This window comes from Desmodus rotundus, chromosome 11 (genome assembly GCF_022682495.2).
Source record: "Desmodus rotundus isolate HL8 chromosome 11, HLdesRot8A.1, whole genome shotgun sequence".
Taxonomy (NCBI): domain Eukaryota; kingdom Metazoa; phylum Chordata; class Mammalia; order Chiroptera; family Phyllostomidae; genus Desmodus; species Desmodus rotundus.
The window spans coordinates 11,934,560-11,953,425 of NC_071397.1; the positions used below are offsets into that span (position 1 = coordinate 11,934,560).

An 18,866-nucleotide genomic window follows, 5' to 3' on the forward strand; every position below is an offset into this window, starting at 1 on the left:
AAGTCAGACAGGGTCCAAGAAGGTGGGCAGTGGGAGGGTAAGAGCTGTAATTAAAAGACCCATCATAGCCCGGTGCTGGATCTAGGTTTTCTAGGTTCTTGTTGCCAGGCGCTGGTGTTGCTGGTGGTGAACTCAGGGATGTGGTCTTTCATGACGGGCCTTAGAGTGGGATTTGGGGGACCTTTTGTTATACCAGCCAAAAAACACCCCAGAGCAAAGAGTTGAGCTCTTCCTACTGGGACGTCACAGGCTCTGGAAGATGCGGCCAGTTCTGTTCTTCTGGCTTGAAGTACGGTGAGGTGTTGGTCTTTATGAAGTGTCAGCCTACCTACCATCCTCTGCTGGTCACTGTCCATAGTTCAAAAGAGGAGCCTATGTCTCCTGCTCCATTGGCCAAAGGGATAGAAGTCCCTCAAAATATTCCTCCAAAAAGGGGGTTTTGAGGTTAAGTAAGTTTGGAAATCCCTCTCCTGGATGACTACCATGCCCTTTATTGCGTTAAGGTCCCGAGGAGTGTTGTAGTGAGGAAACCATTGGACTCTGTTCAGCTCGGACTATACCAGCATTACTTGATCATGGAACTAAGTTTTCACGGAACTGCACTTAACAGCCTGTGGGAAATGTGAAGTAAAACACAGTAAAATAAAGTAAAATACGGGGAACAAAGTAAAGTAAACTACAGGTAAGAAAGACATAAGTAAGTAAGTTTCTTCCCAAAACACAAGGGAGTGGAATAGGAGTTTTATACACTCACGCACAGGATTTAACACGTGATGTTTATCTGATCTGGTTTACATTTCTGCAGAGATGAGTAAGCCACTGTGGCGGGGGGTGGGGGGGTCCCTTCTCTCGTCTTGCTGAATAGGCAATTCACACACATGCACGCAGACTCCACATTAACAACTGTCCCTGAGAGGAGGGCAGGCTGCGGTGGGAATAGATAGCAGCAGGGGAGGAGGAAAGGAAATGTCGCTGAGCTGGGAGGAGCTGGTGATGCCCAGTAAGGCAGGAAGGAGGTCACAGGGGCTCAGGGGTAGGAGGGAGGAGCCTGGTTCCATCCTGTCCCCAGGCTCAGGCCCACTTTAGCTCCCCCTCACTGGTTCTTCCAGTATGTGGGAGCAGAGCAGTTGGGCCCTGACAGAATTCTTGGGTGAGGCTGGTGTGGGAGTTTGGTGCCCTGTGCAGAGCCAGCCAGTGAAGGGTCAGCCACGCCCTTATCTGGGAGACCAGGGAGGTGCGGGTCAGCTGAGGAACTGCTCTAATTGTCCAATTAGTCACATGCTGAGGCTTGAGGGTGGAGGAAATGTGGTCCTGGGTGCTTTTTGTCACCTGTGGACTGTCTCGTACTCACATCTCTGTGGCCTCAGGACTAGCGGGGAGGGAGGATGGGGGAGAGAGCCCCGCATGTGTCCCTGATCTGGGGTGTGTTTTTGTGTGCCCCGAGGAGGATATGACACATGGGTGCGCGGCCAGCAGCCTGGCAGCACCTGCTGAGGGACACAGCTGTGCCTGGGCAAGGGGCATTCTTGGCCGCTGTCTCACAGCCGCCCCAGCAGCTGCCTGGGTGTTTTCCCACACTCCACATGTGGTGCCTCTGTCGGGAAGTCCTGAATGGGGAAGAGCCTCCCGGGTCAGCAGGGCTCTGAGCCGTCCCCACGACAGTGACCCGCACCCTGAGGTGGCACTGATTTGGTTCCAGCAAGTGGATCGGTACCTCTCACCAGGCTGAGAGGTAGAAGCAACCTTATGGCCAAGCACTCAAGGTCAAATTTGTTTTAAGTTAGTAAAAATGCCTGGCATATTAAAAGCAGGGGTTGTGGGTGGGGAGCAAAGGCAAAGGAGAGGCAGAGAGAAAACACGGAGATGGGAAAGGGTCTGCCTCCAGTCAACTGGCCCCTCTTCTGATAAGACCCATTATGAGGGAAAGGTTTTGGCTGCATACAGAAGCAAAAAAAGCAGAAGTAGAGGAAGAGTTTTTTCAAAGGTAAAACAAAGCAGGCCAAGAATTACTTAGAGGCTTTCTGAAGACCTCATCACCCCGGGTACTTGTTCCAAGTCATGGAGGACACAGGGCGGGCAGTCACAGGAAGCATGACAACTGAGCGGAATTCCACTCTAGAATAATATTTTTTTTCTGGTATACTACTTTAATCCAGGGACCTTGAAACACTTCACACATTTGCAATAATTGAACCTCATCACATACCTGTGGGAAGGAAGAGTGTTGTTTTGCTCATTTTATATGGAGGTGAACGGCAGCACAGAGGGTTTGAGAGAAAATGTTTCCAGACCCCGGGGGTGAGAGAGGAGCCCCAGGCTGCCCCAGTGGCTCTCTTCTCCATGGGCAGGTCCACTGGGAAAAGGAAAGGTTCTGTTAATCTTACAATAAATTTAAAAATGTAAATTTATCTTAAAACTATAATAAAATAATTTTAAATAATAAATATATAATAAAATACAAAATATGTATTTTTTTTAATTTTTAAAAATCACTAAGATTTGATTTCTTGTTACCCAATGCCTTCATTTTATGTTCTTGTTTCTCCTTCACAAGTGAAGAGGCCACAATTCAGGAAAACGGGTTTTTTCCCAGAACAAGAAGGAAACTGAAGGGTTGTCTTTCAAAAGTGGTGAGATGAGGAGAAGGGAGGAAGGTGGGGCAAGAGGGGAAGAAAGGGAGATGGAGAAGAGGAAAATTACCTTTCTCATCTTGGCTGAAAGAGCCCCACAATATATTTATCTTCTGTTTACCTCAGAAGGGCAGAAGGTGTTAAGAACTCTGGGACCTTTCACTTCAAAGTGGGATTTTCCTTCCCAAACTAGGCTTTCTGCAGCTGAGGTCCCTGCTCTCCCTCAGGGCCCTGGGCTAGAGGGCGGTGAGGGGGGCTGAGTGGGCAGAGGGGCTGTGACTGTAGGGACCAGGTGTCTCCTGTTCATCCATGCCTATGCAACCACTTGGTGTCCACCCTCCATTGCCTGCATTTGAAAGAGAAGAAGTAGGATGTAGGCACCTAAACTCACAAGGACTTAGGCATTTCACATGTATATATGCGAGGCTTTCGTCTTCTCTGGTCCCGGCCTGGTGTGCTAGTGCACCCCACGATGGTCATATCCAAGGGTCCTGCTGTCCCGTAGCCGCTGACAGTTTGCAAAATGCTCCCGCAGAAGCTCCCAGCAGCCCCGCGTGAGGCCAGGCTCCACAGACATTTAGCTGTCCCATTTTAACCCTCCCTTCGTTTTCACTCCTGGGTCTTTTGAAGGACATTATTGATCCAGGCACTTCCCTCCAAACGCTCAGGCTCAGAGAGGCCCTGGCGGACCTCCCCTGGCAAGTGACAGTCAGTCCTGGTGCTCAGCCAGTTTGCAAGTGAAATTGTAATTAATCCACTTTGTTTGACTATTTCGGGTTAGTTGTCAACACGGATAAAATCGAACCGATGATTCTACCCACCTACCCGGTGCAGTTCACTTGGACCTTTCAGGGGACGTTCTAGGTTCCCAAGCTGTCAGGACATTGTAGACCTGAGCAGGGTGTCTCCTCTCTTTTCCACTCTCCTCCTCCCACCGCCCATTCTCTGAATACCCAAAACACAGAGGTCCACGGAATCATGCAAGAGAGCTCAATTGTGAAAGAAAACAAGCTGTGTAGAGAGATGGTCATGTACTTGTAGAGAATATTACTATCCTGATCAAATCAAGCTTAATAGATAAGTATATAAAAATACAATATAAAATAGAATATTAATAGATATTCATACGTTATAGAACACATCAGAATAATAAATATGTAATATAAATATGTATAATTACAGAACTATAGATTAAATGGTGTAAATGTGGTTCCCTTATCTCCTCCAATTCCAGGACAGTGTGGAGGGAGAGGCGGTGGGGGTGGCAGACTCTTAGGGATTTTCACCCTCAGTTACTCAGCAGGGAGAAGCTTTCCCAGCTGTCTGAGAGGGGCGGGGGAGCCACTGCAAGTTATACCCTGGGTCACAGCGCAACCCATTGACTCGCGGCCACATCTTGAGAGAAATTCCCGGCAAGTGCTCTCATTGCACCCTCTGCTGACCCTGCAGGCGGAGCATAGGTGGGGTCAGGCTGGAGGGCATTTCTGAAAAGGAAAAATCAAAGCGCTTCTGTTGGCTCCGCAGGCCTGTGGCAGGGCAGAGTCCTAGCAGGCCTGGCTGAAGCTGCAACACAGGCCTCACGCCCCGGTGACCTGGGGCAGCCTGCACCGTCCTGTTCCTGCATTCTAGACTTTTATTTTTGTAAAAGTTTTCTTGTTATTTTTTTTTCCCCCTCCTTGGCTTTGTTTCCCCTTCTGAGCAAAGCAAGATGGCCCAGACCTCTCTCTCCTTCCAATGGACAGGGCCAAATTTAGAGCTGGGGTTGCTCATTTAAGCTTTGTGTATAATTGAGCCTGGCACAAAGGGTTATCATTAGGAGGAATGGCATGAAATGAGGAAAAGGGAAAGCGTGGACCCCGAGTAGAAAAGGTATCCTGAGGAGAGGCACAGTGGCGTGGCTTGGAGGTCCAGTCTCTGAGGGATCCTTAGGAGGAAGGACTGGGTATTCAAGTGTGGGGCAATGAGGGAAGCTGCCAGGGCTCTGCCGCCTCCTAGGATTATTTGCTTCTAAGTCCAGGGGTGGAAGGATTGCAGCAATAGGTGGCAACAGGCACCAGAAGCATCAGCTGTGAAGGGCCAGGGTCTGCTCCCTGGGCTGCGGGCTGGCTGATAGAAACAGGGTAATCCACTCCCTGTATGTGTACCACAAGTGTCCGGAGCTGGGCATCGTCCCTCAGTCCCTATGACAGTGGAGGAGCCCTTTTCTGTGCCCTGCCACTGCCTGGGGACCCCCTTTGCCCAGACCGTTGCTGTTGGTTGCCTTGGGAAATGGGGATCACCCCCCCACCCAGGGTACCCACTGCTCTCTTGTTCAGTGTGGGTTGGCAGCTTGGCAAAGAGGCATTCTGGAACAAACCAAGGAGGCTTCTTCTCTAAGGTGTTCTCCCAGCTGAGCTGGGGAGTGGACATGTGAGTGTCCACCTGCCACGCCCCAGAGGTCCTGGAGTCTTGTCATGTGAAGCCCTGAGTGGCTGGGCACAGCGCCCTTCCTGCCTCGGGTCTGCCCGCCCGCTCCAGGCCTGTTGACTCACCTCGGAGGAGCTGGCAGCACGGGGCTCCAGTTGTTCTCCCAGCCCACCGCCAGACTGTCTCTCCTCCCCACATTCCTGGTGGCGGCCCAGCTCCCTGTGACCCCAGGTTCTAATATTCTTGGGTTTGTTCAGACTCCCCAGCTGGCTCCGTTCTGGGCTTCCTGGCCTTGTTAAAGCCAAAATGCCGACTTTTACAACCCTGCTCTTTCCACAAGTCCATCAAGCAGCCCTCTTTTTACAGGCGAGATGGCCCCTTCGGTGCACTCTGTCCTTGGAGGGGGAGGGGCAGGGAGCGCGGGCTTCGGTAGGGTCTGGTCTGCGCTACGTTATTACTTTTTTAACGATAGTCTTAAAAACATGAAGTTCAGTGGTGAGTGACCCTCCAGGAGGAAGTATTACATGGGTTGATTTGGAAACTGTTCAACCCTGGAGGCATGGCTAAGAGGCATAATCTATTTTGACTTTTTCTTCATGAGCCCAAGTTGATTATGGTGTGGGAATAGCTTTTTCATTCTTTCTCATCTTTTCTCCATCCTACAGAAGTATGCATGCCATGGAATGTGCAGGTTGTATAAACACCTCTTCAAAAAGTCCCATAAAGGTGTTATACGTAATCACACGTCTCCTTCCAAACGGGTGTGTTCCTGGAGACACATAGAGATATCCTTCACACCCTATATGTAAAAAACAGCCAAGTTAGAAATTGGCAGAGCAGGCCTGCCTAAGCGAGTAGAAAAGCTTGGCTCGCGGCTTAACAAACAATCCCATAAAACCTACGCTTGCTTTTACTGAACGGCGATGCATGAGAGGCCCAGGGTGGCCAACCCGAACCAGGGCAGGAGCCAAGGTCCATAAAGGGTGGCAGGAAAGTTTCTTTTTGCTGAAATTTGATCTGTTCCTAGAAAAAAAAAATGCTCCATATACTGGTTGTCTGGACTCCACTCTTGTGCTTTCTTCTGCTGTAATATCATTTTGGCTCCTTTAACATCCAAGATGTTACTCTCACATTTGGTCTTCTCACCTCCAGCCTTACCCCCTGCTGCTCAGCCTCCACACTGCTGGCTGCCGGGGTAATCTTTTCAAACTGCAGATCAAATCTATCATATTCTTCTATTTAAGACCCCTCAGCGGCTCCCCATTGCCTGCTAAAGTTGGAATTGCTTAGTTTCGCAGACGAGCTCCTCAGCTGTCTGTCCTTGTTATCTTTTAAGTCATTTCATGCAAGTCCCCCAGACCTATGAGCCAACCCCCCCACCCCCAGCCATTTCAAACTGTCTTTCAGGCCACAGCCCCCCAAGCCTCGTGCATTTATTTGCACAGCAGGACAGCATGGGCTGCACTGTGCAAGGACACCTGGAAGCTGATGTGGTGATTGGGGTAGGGGTGGCACTGTCAACGAGGGTACGTAGAAACGCTCCCTTGAGCAGGTGACTTTGAGCAAAGGCTGAAGGATGTGAGGGGGTGAGCCATGCAGATATCCGAGGGAGAAGCATTGTGGGTAGTAGAACAGCAAGTACAATGTGCCCAGTACCTTCAGGGATAATTGGAGCAAACGAGCAAGGGATGGGCGGCTAGCACCCTGCCTGAGGACCATGGGGCTCTGGAACTGAAACAATTCCCACCTTTTCCTGTGGCTGGTGGTGCTGATGACAATATGTGACCTCAGGGGACTAGCGGCTGGGCTGCGAAATGCTTGAAGGGTTAAAATCACTCTGCTGATGAAAGCAGAATAGGTTCTAAAAGCGGATCTAAAAGTATCAGGCTCTGGACTTTACTTTCTTCCAAACTATGTTCACACAGCATCGACAAAGCTATTTTAGAAAATTTCACCCTGGTAATAGAAACAGGAAACATTTTGGAGGATGCAGTAACGCTTCGGTCCAGGACTGGGTAAGTAATCCTCATCCTTAGGGCCTCTTTGGGGTGTTCAACCTATAATGTTCTCAACAACAATTTGTTTTATTAGTTCTTCCCTCTTCCTCTTTTACATAAGTCCAGAAATGTCATATATAGACCTTTCAAGAGTTTGGATAAAATTGTGAATTAAGTCATCATACCTCCCCCCACCCGTTTTATTATCATGGTGAATTGTATACAATGTAACAATGATCATTCTAACCATTTTTAAGTGTACGGCTCTGTGGCATTAAGCACCTTCTCCCTGTTGGGTAAGCATCACCCTCATCCATCTCCAGAGGTCCTCAGCCTCCCCACCTGGAGCTCTGTAGTCACCAAACACATCCTCTCCCCTCCCCTCCCTGGGCGCCTCGCAACCACCATTCTCTTTTCTGTCTCCGTGAATTCGACCACCCCGGGGAGCTCACACAAGAGGAATCACACATTATTTTCTGTACCAGCTTTTGTGACTAGCTCATTTTACTGTGTCTTCAAGGTTCATCCCATGTGGCACGCATCAATTTCCTTTCTTTTTAAGGCTGAATGATATTCCATTATATACATGTATATATACTCCTCTCTCTCTCTCTCTCTCATATATATATCACATTTTGTCTACCCATTCATTCACCCACGGACGCCTGGGCTGCTTCCAGCCTTTGGCTACTGTGGACGATGTTGCTATGCACATGGCCACACAGATACCTGCTTTCCCTTCTTCTTCTCTCCTTCTTTAAAGGAACTCTGGGCAGGAGCACCTTCTGACTGTCTGAATCTGTTTCTATGGCTGCCCTTCTCCCTTTGCAGTTACTTTGCTCTATTAACTCGATTGATGATTATTCCTCATTAGTTCAACCTTCAGCCACTAGGAAATGGGAGGCTGGATAATCCACGGTGAAATACAGGGATGATGACTTTTCCTGTGTCACGCCTTGGGATGTCACTAATGCTGCAAGAAACAGAGACCAAGGGTTCCCCAGGGCTGGGCCTTCTGATCCTTGGAGGGAGGCCCCTCAGAGGCTGGGGACTGCAGTGGATTGATGGGGTTCCTCCTGGGGCAGGGGAGGGCACGTTCTGGCCAGAGCTACGGGGCATCTCTCTGGAGGGCCTGGTTGGTCGGTTGGCTGTGGCAGAGCCTGGATGAAGCCACGGCCATGGTTCCAGTGGCCCCTGGGCCAGCCCACCCCACTCAGTGGCTATCGACTGTGCTGTTACTCTCAGGCAGCTGGCCTAAACAGTATTTGAACTTGAACAAAAACAGGTACAAATTTCCAAATACATTTACATTTAAAAAGTCCACACACTTTCAAAAGAGAGGAGGCCCAGATAGGAGAGAGAATGGGTCCACGTGGACGAGCACGGGTGTGGGAGTTGGCCAGGGACTTCAGGATCTGGGTCTTGTCAGTGTGGGCTTCATCCATACTATCCTAACTCTGAGAGCTGCCATTTCTCCATTTGCAAATGGGTAGAGGGTCATTGCTGAGTAACCCCAGCTGGGTATTAGTGTATTATAATCACTTGGATGCTTTTGAAACACAGGATGCCTGGGCACCATCCCTGGACATACTGATTTGATTGGTTGGGGGCATCAATAGTGTTTTGAAATCTCCCCAGGTTTTAATATCCAGTCGAGGTGGCAGACTGCAGGCCTAGGGCGCAGCAGACCCTCTGCAAATGGTGGCCCTCCTTCTCAGCCCTCCTTCCACGCCTGCAAACATTCCATAAAGCACACTCCCTCCTTCACACTGAATAAGGCTCTGGCATCAGCTGTGTTGGTTCATACCCCAGTTCTCTGAGTGTGAGCAGGGTTCTTGACATAGTAGGGCCTCAGTTTCCCAACAGTAAAATGGGATTAAGAACAGAATCCACTTCATAGTTTTCCATGCAAATTAGAAGAGAGAGTGTAACACATAGCTGGGAGGCCGTGAACACTCAGTAACTGTTGGCTCTTATTGTGAGAATGTCAGTGTCCAGTCAGGAATCCCCTTGCCTGCACTCCAGCCAGCCCTTCTCACCCCCTCCTGAGAGACCAGCGCTCCTCTCCCCTGTAGGGGCTGTCCAGCTCCAGCTCTCCTGCTGAGCTGCGCTCCTGGGAGATGCCTGGTGAGAACTTGGGATCAAATTGAGTCAGACGTATTTGTAGACTTGACTCACCAGGTCTTAAAACCAGAAGATTGCCCTGTGGTTCTCATGACGTTCCTGGAAAATAAAAGAAGTGAATATTATTGGGCTGAGTTCATCAGACACTCAACCCTCCCTTTTGTGAGTCCGGCGCTTGAAAGGAGCAGGCAGCAGCCCAGCCAAGTCTGAACCATCAAAGGCAGGGGCCCGGCTGCAGTGCTGAGAGATGTTGCTTCTCCCGCAGACAGGTCTGGTCCTCTTCCCACAGACTTATGCCTCTCTGGTTCCCCAAGGCTGTTCAGTTTCTCCTCCCTCCAGGCTCCTGGGAAAATGTTCCCAAGGGCTGCTTCTGGTGAGGTGTGTCAGAGCTGAGCTGTGCTGGAGGGCTGGGTGTGGACTGGGAAGGGGCCACCCAGACTCCAGAGAACAAGAAAGGAAAAGTTCCCTTTTTAGAGCCAGAATTTCTGGGATCTTGCATTGAAACAGCAGTCTGGTATCATTTCTCTGACACCTGCTTTCTCCATCCTCTGTGTCCCTGCCCATAGTAAGTCTTACCATTTCCACGTCCCAGCTGACTGTCGAATCCACTGCTCTGCATCCCCAGAGCTACAGCTGTAGCAAAAGCCATGGTCATTTTGTAATTTCTCACCCGCACCTGGAACCTCCTAACTGGTCTCCTGGCTGCTGTTTTGTCTACCTCCTGTCAATGCAGCCAGGTGAACTTCTGAATACAAAACTGATCATGTCACACACCCTAATGCTTAACACTTTTGCAAAGCTTTCCATTGCTCTTAGGACAATGGCAAAACTCCTTAACAAGTTCAACAAGGCCATGCATATCAGGATTTAGTTTGGCTATAACAGAAAACTCAATTGAATAGGGGTTTGGATAGATAAGATTTTATTTTCTCATATGAAGAGCCTGCAGTTGAGTGAGCTAGGATTGGTAGAGTAGTTCCTCAAAGTTATCAGGGACTCAGTTCTCTGCTCTATAGTCCTTAGTATATGGTTTTGACCTCATGGTCCAAGAGGGCTGCTTCAGCACTAGCCACTGCAACCAAATCCCAGGCACAGGAAGGAGAAGTTGCACACAGCACTTCTACTTGCGTCCTTCCACCCAGAATTTAGTGACGTGGCTACAGGTAGTTTGAAGAGAGGCTGGAAAATGTAATCTTTACTCTAAGTGGTCATGGACCAACTAAAAAGGAGGCAGAAGAGGAGAATGGAGATTGGGTGATGACTGAAAGTGTATATCATACGCTACTTCTTCAGACTCCTTCTCTCCTTTTGATCTTCACCTTACTTCATGCCTCCTTCCCTTCGCTCTCTCTGTTCCTGTCACACTTGCATTCTCTAAGAGGCTCCCATATTTGCAATACTCCTTCCTGCCACAGGCCCTTTCTTAGGCTTTAGGAAATCTTCCTTCCATAGGTCAACCCCCTTATAGCGTGTGGATTGTGTCATTGTTGCAATTACACATTTGTTTGTGCAATTATGTAATGATTTTCTGCCCCCACAATGAGGTCAGGCTTTAAGTCTGGTTTTGCACAAAATGGAGCATTCTGCTGGACATACTCTAGGTGCTCAATAAATATTTGTTGCATGAATCAATGAATAAAGTTAGCTATTCTCTAATACACATAAAAAAGCAAGACTATGACTCAGCAAATGATTTCCCCTGACAAATGGTGGAGGGCTGGGGAGGTGCGGTCCAGTCGGGAAGAGTTCTCAGTGATTCGTTCAGGTAGGTGGACTCTTGGGTGTGGTGGAGGAAACACTGAACCAGAACTCAGGAGACCTATTTTCTGGTCTCAGCTCAGTTCCCAGCAGCAGGCCACGGCCTGAGGCTGTGAGAAGTGGTCAGGTGCTGTATGTAGCGAAGGCAGAGCCTACAACCGTTGCTGGCGGATGGGGGGTGGGGCGGTGAGCGAAAGAGCGGGGTCGGGATTAGTCCTGGGGGTTTGGCTGAACAAACAGAAAGTCATTTACTGAGAAGGGGAAGACAGAGAGAGAAGCAGGTTTTAGGGAGGTGCTCCATCAAAAGGGCTTATTTGCACATGAATGGCAGGTTCCCATAGCCCGTTGGCCCTATGGCCTACGTTTAACCCTTCCACAGGTGCCCCCCAGAGAAAGCCAAAGCCTCAGGCTGGTGGGTGTGCCAAGTGGGTGTAAAAAAGATTAAAAAAAAAGTCAGCCTATCAAAGTGCCTGGTTGCCAGCCAAGAAATGATTCAGCCTGACTCAGCATGACGATTGAATAAAAATGCCCTGACGACTTGGTAGGAAGTGGCCACGTTCTGCTAAAGATCAGTGAGGAGGGAAGGTATATCCATTCGTGGTCACTGCCGAAGTCTTTGAAAATTCAGAAAAGTATTTCTCCATCTCTCGATCTTTATTTTACACCGGTTTCTGTAGGCCGTTGAACTCACCCACATACATAATTTGGCAATTTCCTTTTCCCATGTAGAGACACACTGGAGCATGTGTCTCTAAACTGCTTTCTGGAGAGGATGTGCTGATCTATTCCACTATAAATAACATATTAGAATGCCTTTCCCCTGACAAGCTGGTCAGCAGTGAGGACTGGCATGAGAAGACTTTGACTACTTTCTAAGTGAAAAATAGCAACTCATTATTCATAATTATTTCAATTGATAAGCATTATTATTTTAATTTTCAACTCTTATTTCTAGAATGAACACTTCTCAAATGCTTATTATAATCGTTTTAATATATATATTTCAATATACATTTCTTTATATTTATGTTTTCAATATATATTTCAATTCATAATTCATTATTACTTTAATTTGCAGTTAAATATATTTAATGTATTTAACATATATGATATATGTGTATACACATTGAATATGTATATAATATATATTTGAATACATATTATGCACCTTCGAAACGGACTTTTGTGAAGGTATTTGCAGGATGGTAACAGGAACCAAAATCGCTGAAATTTAGTAGAACATCTTCCCTATCTCAGGAAGTAGCATCACCCCAAAGTGGCTGGTTGCATGTGCGAGGGAGATGGGACAGCAGTGGGGGAGAAAGGAGTGCCAGGCTGGAAAGTTTGGATCCAGCTGTGGGTGACCCCGGTTCACGTGCCAGCCTCTATCCACCTGAGTGAGGGCGGGGCTCCAAGCTTCACTAGCAAACCCGTGCGAATTGATAGCTGGTGGACATCTGCTGTGCAGCTCTTTGGCATTTCTGCCCCAGCCTGACCCAGCAGATGGGTGTTGGTATCCACTGAGAGGCAACCCGATGCTCCTTCGGGGTAGCGATGCTGTCTGGTTCGGCTGTGTTTCCCAAGCCTGGTGCAGCATCTGGCACACAGTAGGCCCTCAACTCAGTACCTGTTTGTTCTGTGAGGGAATGATAGATGATTAGGACAGAGGAGACTGTTCTCTGTTCTGTTCTCAGCTGTGTCATGAAACAGCAAGTCTTTCTCTCACTGGCCCCCGTCTCCACATCTTAAGTAGTTGGTCCAGTCATAGCAAAGATTCTTCTAACTCTGCAGTTCTGTGAAAACACCAAACCCATCTTTGCTTTAGTTTCCTCTTCTATGAAACAGGATGAAAATATCGACTTCCCATAAGGTTGCCAGATAAAATATGGGACACCCAGTAAAATTAGGATGTCGGATAAACAAGGAATAAGTTCTTTAGTATAAGCATTTCCTCAATACTGCATAGACTCCATAAATAATCGAAGCACCGAATGATTACACAACACACAGCTGGATCGGTTGATTGCATTTGGAGTTGCATTTCTGGACCGATGATGATTATATGGCATTCATTCAACAAGTATTTATTGAGCAGCTACTCTGTGCCAGACACAGTTCAGGCCCCAGTGACACAGCAGAGAATGAAATAAGCCGTGTCTCTCATTTCATAGGGCTGACATGCTAGTTAACAAAAAACTACGTAAAATGTCAGGTGCTCATAATTCTCAGAAGACTAATAAGGCAGGATAAGGGTCAGAGACCATGTGAGGGGGTGAAGGAAGGAATTAAGGAGTCTGATTAATTGACCCTCTGCACCTGAGAACCCCCAGCCTCCCCAAAGAGCCATGTCTATAACAGCAAGACCCTGATCTTATTTTGTAGCAATCACTGAAGCTGCATAAAAATTATGTCATTGATTCAAAAGCTTATGTCACAAATCAGGGATAAAGTGATCAGTTGTGGATGGAAGGGACCTACAAATCATTTCGCCCAGATTTTAGCTGAGCTGCGGCTGCAGCCGAGTTTCCTGACAGCCAGGTGAAAGTTCCGGGAGGTGATGTACTTGTTAAAAAGGTGCTTCTGTTTTTCAATTCTGTTTGCCAGTCCAGTTGGGGTGAGTCCTGACAACTTGATGATTTTTAAAGTTTTAGCTGGAACAACAGTGAAAGGCTTTCTTCTTTAAGAAATCCCCACAACCCCTTTCCCCCCAGGCCAGTTTCACCGTTCAAGGTCACCGTTCAAGGCTTTGCTGGAGGTTTTTAAGCTAATGGCAGGAGAGGCCACTTCTCTTATTCCCCTGGCAGCTGAGAGAGATCATCAGCATCAACACTATTACTATTTTCCTGATATTAGATTCACAGGTTGCTCCTCTACACCTGGTTAGTCTAATTTCTGCAGTCATAAATCCTATGCTTTATATGCCAAGCTTGTCTGTGTGGCCTACACCTTTGCTACCCCGAGTGTGGTCCCCAGACCAGCAGCATCCTTATCCCCTGGGAACTGGCTAGAAATGCAGGGCCTCAGGCCTCACCACTGACCTGCTGATTCACAACCTGCCCTTTTACAATGTGCCCGGGGAATGGCATGCGCAGTAAAGTTTGAGGAACACTGCCCTAGAACATTTCGTGTGCTTGCCTCTATTTCTTTTTACCCATGAGACTTCCATTTGGTTTAATAAATATAAAGGGCTCTTGTCTGCTACAAAAGTTGGGTGTGTGAAGTTCATTAACATTTTTCTCAAGGAAAACCGGATCAAACAGTTTGGAGAGTTTCCCCTTTATCATTTTCAGCTCACAGGAGTTATGTGCTTAGAAGTGTCTGTGATTCTTGGTTTACAAAATAAGATGATCACAGAAACCTGAGAGAATTATGACTGGTGAAGGACAGGCAGTTCTGTGGAAGCCAACAGCAGAAATTACCTGTGACATTTCTACCAGAGCAGTTTGCAGGCACATGGGTGGCTTCTTCTCCGAGGTTGGCCCTCCAAGACATAATTCCCACCCACACAAGTTAGATATCCTAACATCGGGGGGCCCGGGAGGACGTTGTTGGGCGCTGAACTCAGGACGGATGAGGGGACAAGCTCTCACCAGACGATTAGGGCTTCTCTGAGGCTCAGCAGATGCGGACTAAGGAACAGCTCACCGGAGATGAGTGGTGAGAGCGCACATGTCCACGTGCAATGGGGGTGCGTGTGCTCACACTCACGTACTGGCCCTTTCCTCATGCCACTCTCCCCAATATAATACAGGCAATGGTGCAAGCTCTGCCTTTGAAAGGCGTGGAACCCCTGGAGGGCAGGGCATACAGGCCGACACCCAGAAATACAATGAATGCCGAAAGCCAAGAGCAGACCCTGTAGCTGCAATTGGGAGGGAGGCCCTGAGACTGGGTTCTGGTAAAACCCAGAACTGCTTCCAGAGTGGGCCCGGACATCTGTCTACCCAAAGGTGGTGAGCAGGGGGGCTGACACAGCCCAGTTGAGGTTGTTGGCCTTGATGAGGAGCCTGTGACCTGAGGCTGGTAAACTTTGCTGCCATACCCAGTCACCAAGGGCTGCCACCCACTTTCTGCCTGGAGATGCAGGGGATTGGGAGAGAAGCAGCAAAAAAGGAGGCCTGTCAAGTGCTTCTAGGCCTTGCGCGCTGCGTGCTGTGGACTGAGACCAAGGTTTCAAGGTGAAGACCTTTGAGGGCAGATTGGTCAGTCCTGGGAGGGTCCTCAGAGGTCACTTGTCCCAACCTTTTTGCACAGATGGGGAAATGAAACCAAGTCCCCAAGGGGGGATGGGACTGGCCCAAGGTGCCTGGGCATTTTCTGGCAGACTGAGCATCAGCGCTGTCTCCTGGCTCTCCGCCAGCTTGGATTTGCTGGGACAGTGTGGGACAGTGGAGGGGCCTGTTTGTTTCACACACTTCTGCTTCTGGGAAGAGTGGGGAAGGCCCTTCCTTTCACAGTCTGCACCTACTGTCCTTGGCAAGGCTGCCTCCAGACAGGCCCCTGCCAGGAACTCCCTCCCTGTCTACACAGAGGTGCCACCTCTCTAGACCCGAGTGGGGAGTCTCATCCGCGAGGAGGCAACGACGGTCCGCGATTCTCCTGCCTCCAGATCCCAGCGCTGGGCTCCAGACCTTTCCCACTTTGTTCTTTGATGCATTCGCTGCTCACATGACCCTCTCTTCCTTAGGAGATTTCAATGTGGGCGTAGGAAATAAACCCTCATTTCTCGTTCAGTTCCTTCCTCAGTCCCTCACTACCTAGAGTGGAGCTGGGCAGACAGTCCACGATAAATGCCTGAGTGATCCTTTCTCGTTTCTTCCCTGGCAGATTCAGAGCCCAGTACCTTGGACTCCCAGTCTTCCACCACCTTGTTCCTCTCTTCGGAGGAGCCCGGCCCCTCCACCGCCGCCCTGCCTTCCCCCTCCTCCTCCTGCGAGCCCCAGACGTTTTCTCCCGGCCCCTCCGTGTTGCCCCCGCTGCTGCCCCCACCGTTTCCCGCAGCCCCTGCACCTCTTGGCTCCTGCGCCCCTCGGCGCACCGGCCTCTACTCTGTGGTCGCCTCCTCTCCAGAGGCTGCCCCGCGCCTCCTTGACTGGCTGCCGGGCTGCCCCTCGGCCACCCCTCCTGGCATCCGGGGGGATGAGCAGGAGCGGCCGGCGCCAGCCCCGGGCTCTGAAAGGGGCCGCGCCCCGCGCCCGGGCACAGCGGGCAGGGAGGAGGGCGCAGAGGACAAGGGCGTCTCCCCGCCGCCCTGCGCCCAGCCCGCCGCCCCTGCGAGCTTGGAAGCCAATGTCGGGGACATCCTGGTGGAGTTGCGGACGATGAACGGCCACCTGGACGTCATAGCGAGGGCCCTCACCAAACTGGCCTCGTCCCTGGGACCCCAGCCCCAGCCCTCGCCGGATGCCGCGGATGCCAACTAATGCAGCTGGCACGGACTGTGCATCCGGGCCGCGCTCGGTAACGGGGTCCCTGAGGCCACCAGGCATCCCCGCCGGTCCGTCACCCGCGAGCCGCGCAAACCCCGCAGAAGAGGGGATTACTGTAATCCACCACCTCGGCCGAAAGGACCTGCGCTCGCGTTCCAGTCTGAAGGGACGGCGCTTCGCACACTCTCCCATGCGAGGCTTTCTCAGCGCTCTCACGTCTGCCTGCCCCACTCCACTCCTGGCCCTTCAAATGTCCTTCTCTTGTTCTGGAAAAGGCCTTGAGCCCCAAGACTGTGGTGGGGTGGGATCGTGGGAAAAATGCTCAGAGAACCAGCCTTTCACATCCCCCACCTGTGACTTCGGGGTAACGTGGAGGGAAGGCAAGTGCAAAGCGTGTTACAAAAACAATAGTTCAAGGGCAGCTCCAGTCTTCCTCTCTCGAGTTGTTGACGGTGTGTCTGATCTCTGGTGACTTTTACATGTTTCTTTAAAAAAAAATGGTTGGGGAAAAATTTACTTTTTCTTATTATAACCACATTTCAAGACGTTTGGAAAATAGAGAAGTGAAAAAAATCTGATGTATTTGGAGAAGGGTGGGGTATTTAAGTCTTTCTTATGAATTAGAAAGTATTTTGTGTAATAAACAAACATTTTATATCCACTCTCTGGACTTGGCCTCTTTCTGCCACGTTTCTTCCCTTGCAGGCGCCCCGCTCTTTCTGTTTCTTGTCCCAACCCTCATTTGTCCTTGAGTCTTGTCTCAACTTTTCTTATGCTTGTGAAGAACAAGCGTCTAAAGGTTCTCCTGATTCTTTTCTAAAACTCCCAGCTCTCTCTGATTTGGTAAATCCACCCCTTTTCTCTGGGTTGGAGTGGAAACCGCCAGAGTGACTGGCAATGTGGAGGGAGCCCAACCCCCTGGCCTCTCCTTGCTGAATACGAGGAAGCCCCCCCCCCCCCACCCCCGCCCCAACACATACTGTGATGGCCAAAAAATGTCTCCAGATTTTGCCAGTGTTCCCTGGTTGAGGCCAACTGGAATTGCAGAAATCTGGAAGAACCTGTGGCCTCCAGGATCTGATTTCCTATACGAGGCAGGGTTCTTCTCACCTTCCTATTTGAATTAGAATTTTAATAAAATGTGATCATTTGCCAGAAGCAAATATACTGCTCTTTTTTCCAGAAACAAACCAGGGGTCGGAAAGCAGATTGCAAAGAGTACAATCCCACCCGGGAACATTTGCAGGAACATTTGCAGGGCTCACAGCTGGTGCGCTCGCTTGTGGTTGTCTGGTCTCTGTGGGCAGGAACCACCTGGAGAGCTGGTTATGATGCGCATTCTGCTTCAGCAGCTCTGGGACCTGGGACTCAGCATTCCCAACCAGCTCCAGGGGGATGCTGGCCCAAGACACACGAGTAGCAAGCCAGGAGTAGGGGAGGAGATGTCCGCTGTGGGACTCCTGCTGGTTCGAGATGCCACTGTTCCCCAGGAACGCTGCTGTCTTTGTACCCCACAGTGGCCTGGATTTCTCAGCCTCTTACTAAAATTTTCACTGCATCTCCTTGGGGGAGTATTTTTTTTAAAAGGAGGTTGTATTAGGTGTGGTCCCCCATTCTAAAGAAGTGTCAACAAATGTTAATTGAATGTCTACAACACTGGTGACCCTAGGGACACAAAAATGAGTAGAATAAGGGTCCTTTCCTGCAGGAGCTCCAGCCTAGTTAGTGTCTCACACAGAGAGGGATTATCAGGTTCCAGTGTATCAACAATTTGAAGCTGGTGAAGCAGCAGAGGGTGGTGACAATGGCAGTCACATGGAGGCCAGGCTTTTGGAGTTTGACTCTGGGAGAGTTATTTAACCCTTCTGTGCCTCAGTCTCTTAACCTTTGTCAAATGAGCATGAGAGCGTCAGCTCCGCCTGGGTCTGTCAGAATCAGGCCTGGAGGTGATGGGGCTTTGCACGCCAGAGAGAGCCCTTCAAATGCCCTTGTATGGTTAGTGGGCATAGTTACTTCCTCTCTCCTGGGCCTGGGTCAGGAGGCCTGTGGTCGAGTGAGAGTCACACACTCAGGTCTGAGCTGCCCTTCCGTCTCTGAGGGACAAAGCCCCCCCCACCCCCGTGCCTTTTTTTTTTTTTTCCAGGAAGAGAATCCACGGCCCACCATTCACTGTCCCGTGTTCTGCTCTCTAGCTGGAGAGACGGTTAAACTGGTGTCCAACTGCAGCGACTGGGAGCACCGGCACCAGCTTTTCAGTCACTGGCTCATTCGAACAGTCTTTTCTTTTAATTTTTAACTGATTTCTTTTGTACTAGATTAAAAAATAAAAATGCCAAAACTAAATTTTTCAGGAACAAAGAGGGGCTGGCATATAAGCCTTACATTCAGACACAGTGACTGAATTCCCCTTTGGTCGGATCCCTGTGTGTGTGTGTGTGTGTGTGTGTGTGTGTGTGTGTGAGATTCAGATTGAGGAAACCCAAGGAAGGAGTTGACATAACACTCATTCCGTCCAGGGAGAG

General features: G+C 49.6%; 1 protein-coding gene across 3 annotated transcripts in view; it reads left to right on the forward strand.

Annotated features, from left to right (window-relative positions):
* Positions 1-16,931, forward strand: part of RUNX2 (RUNX family transcription factor 2) — a 315,354-nt gene extending 298,423 nt beyond the window's left edge. For all 3 annotated transcript variants that reach the window (XM_053913599.1, XM_053913597.1, XM_053913596.2), the window contains one exon: positions 15,743-16,931. In XM_053913599.1, the coding sequence (XP_053769574.1) occupies positions 15,743-16,338 (596 nt within the window). In that variant the 3' untranslated portion in view covers positions 16,339-16,931. The remainder of the gene's footprint in view (positions 1-15,742) is intronic.
* The last annotated feature ends 1,935 nt before the right edge of the window (positions 16,932-18,866 follow it).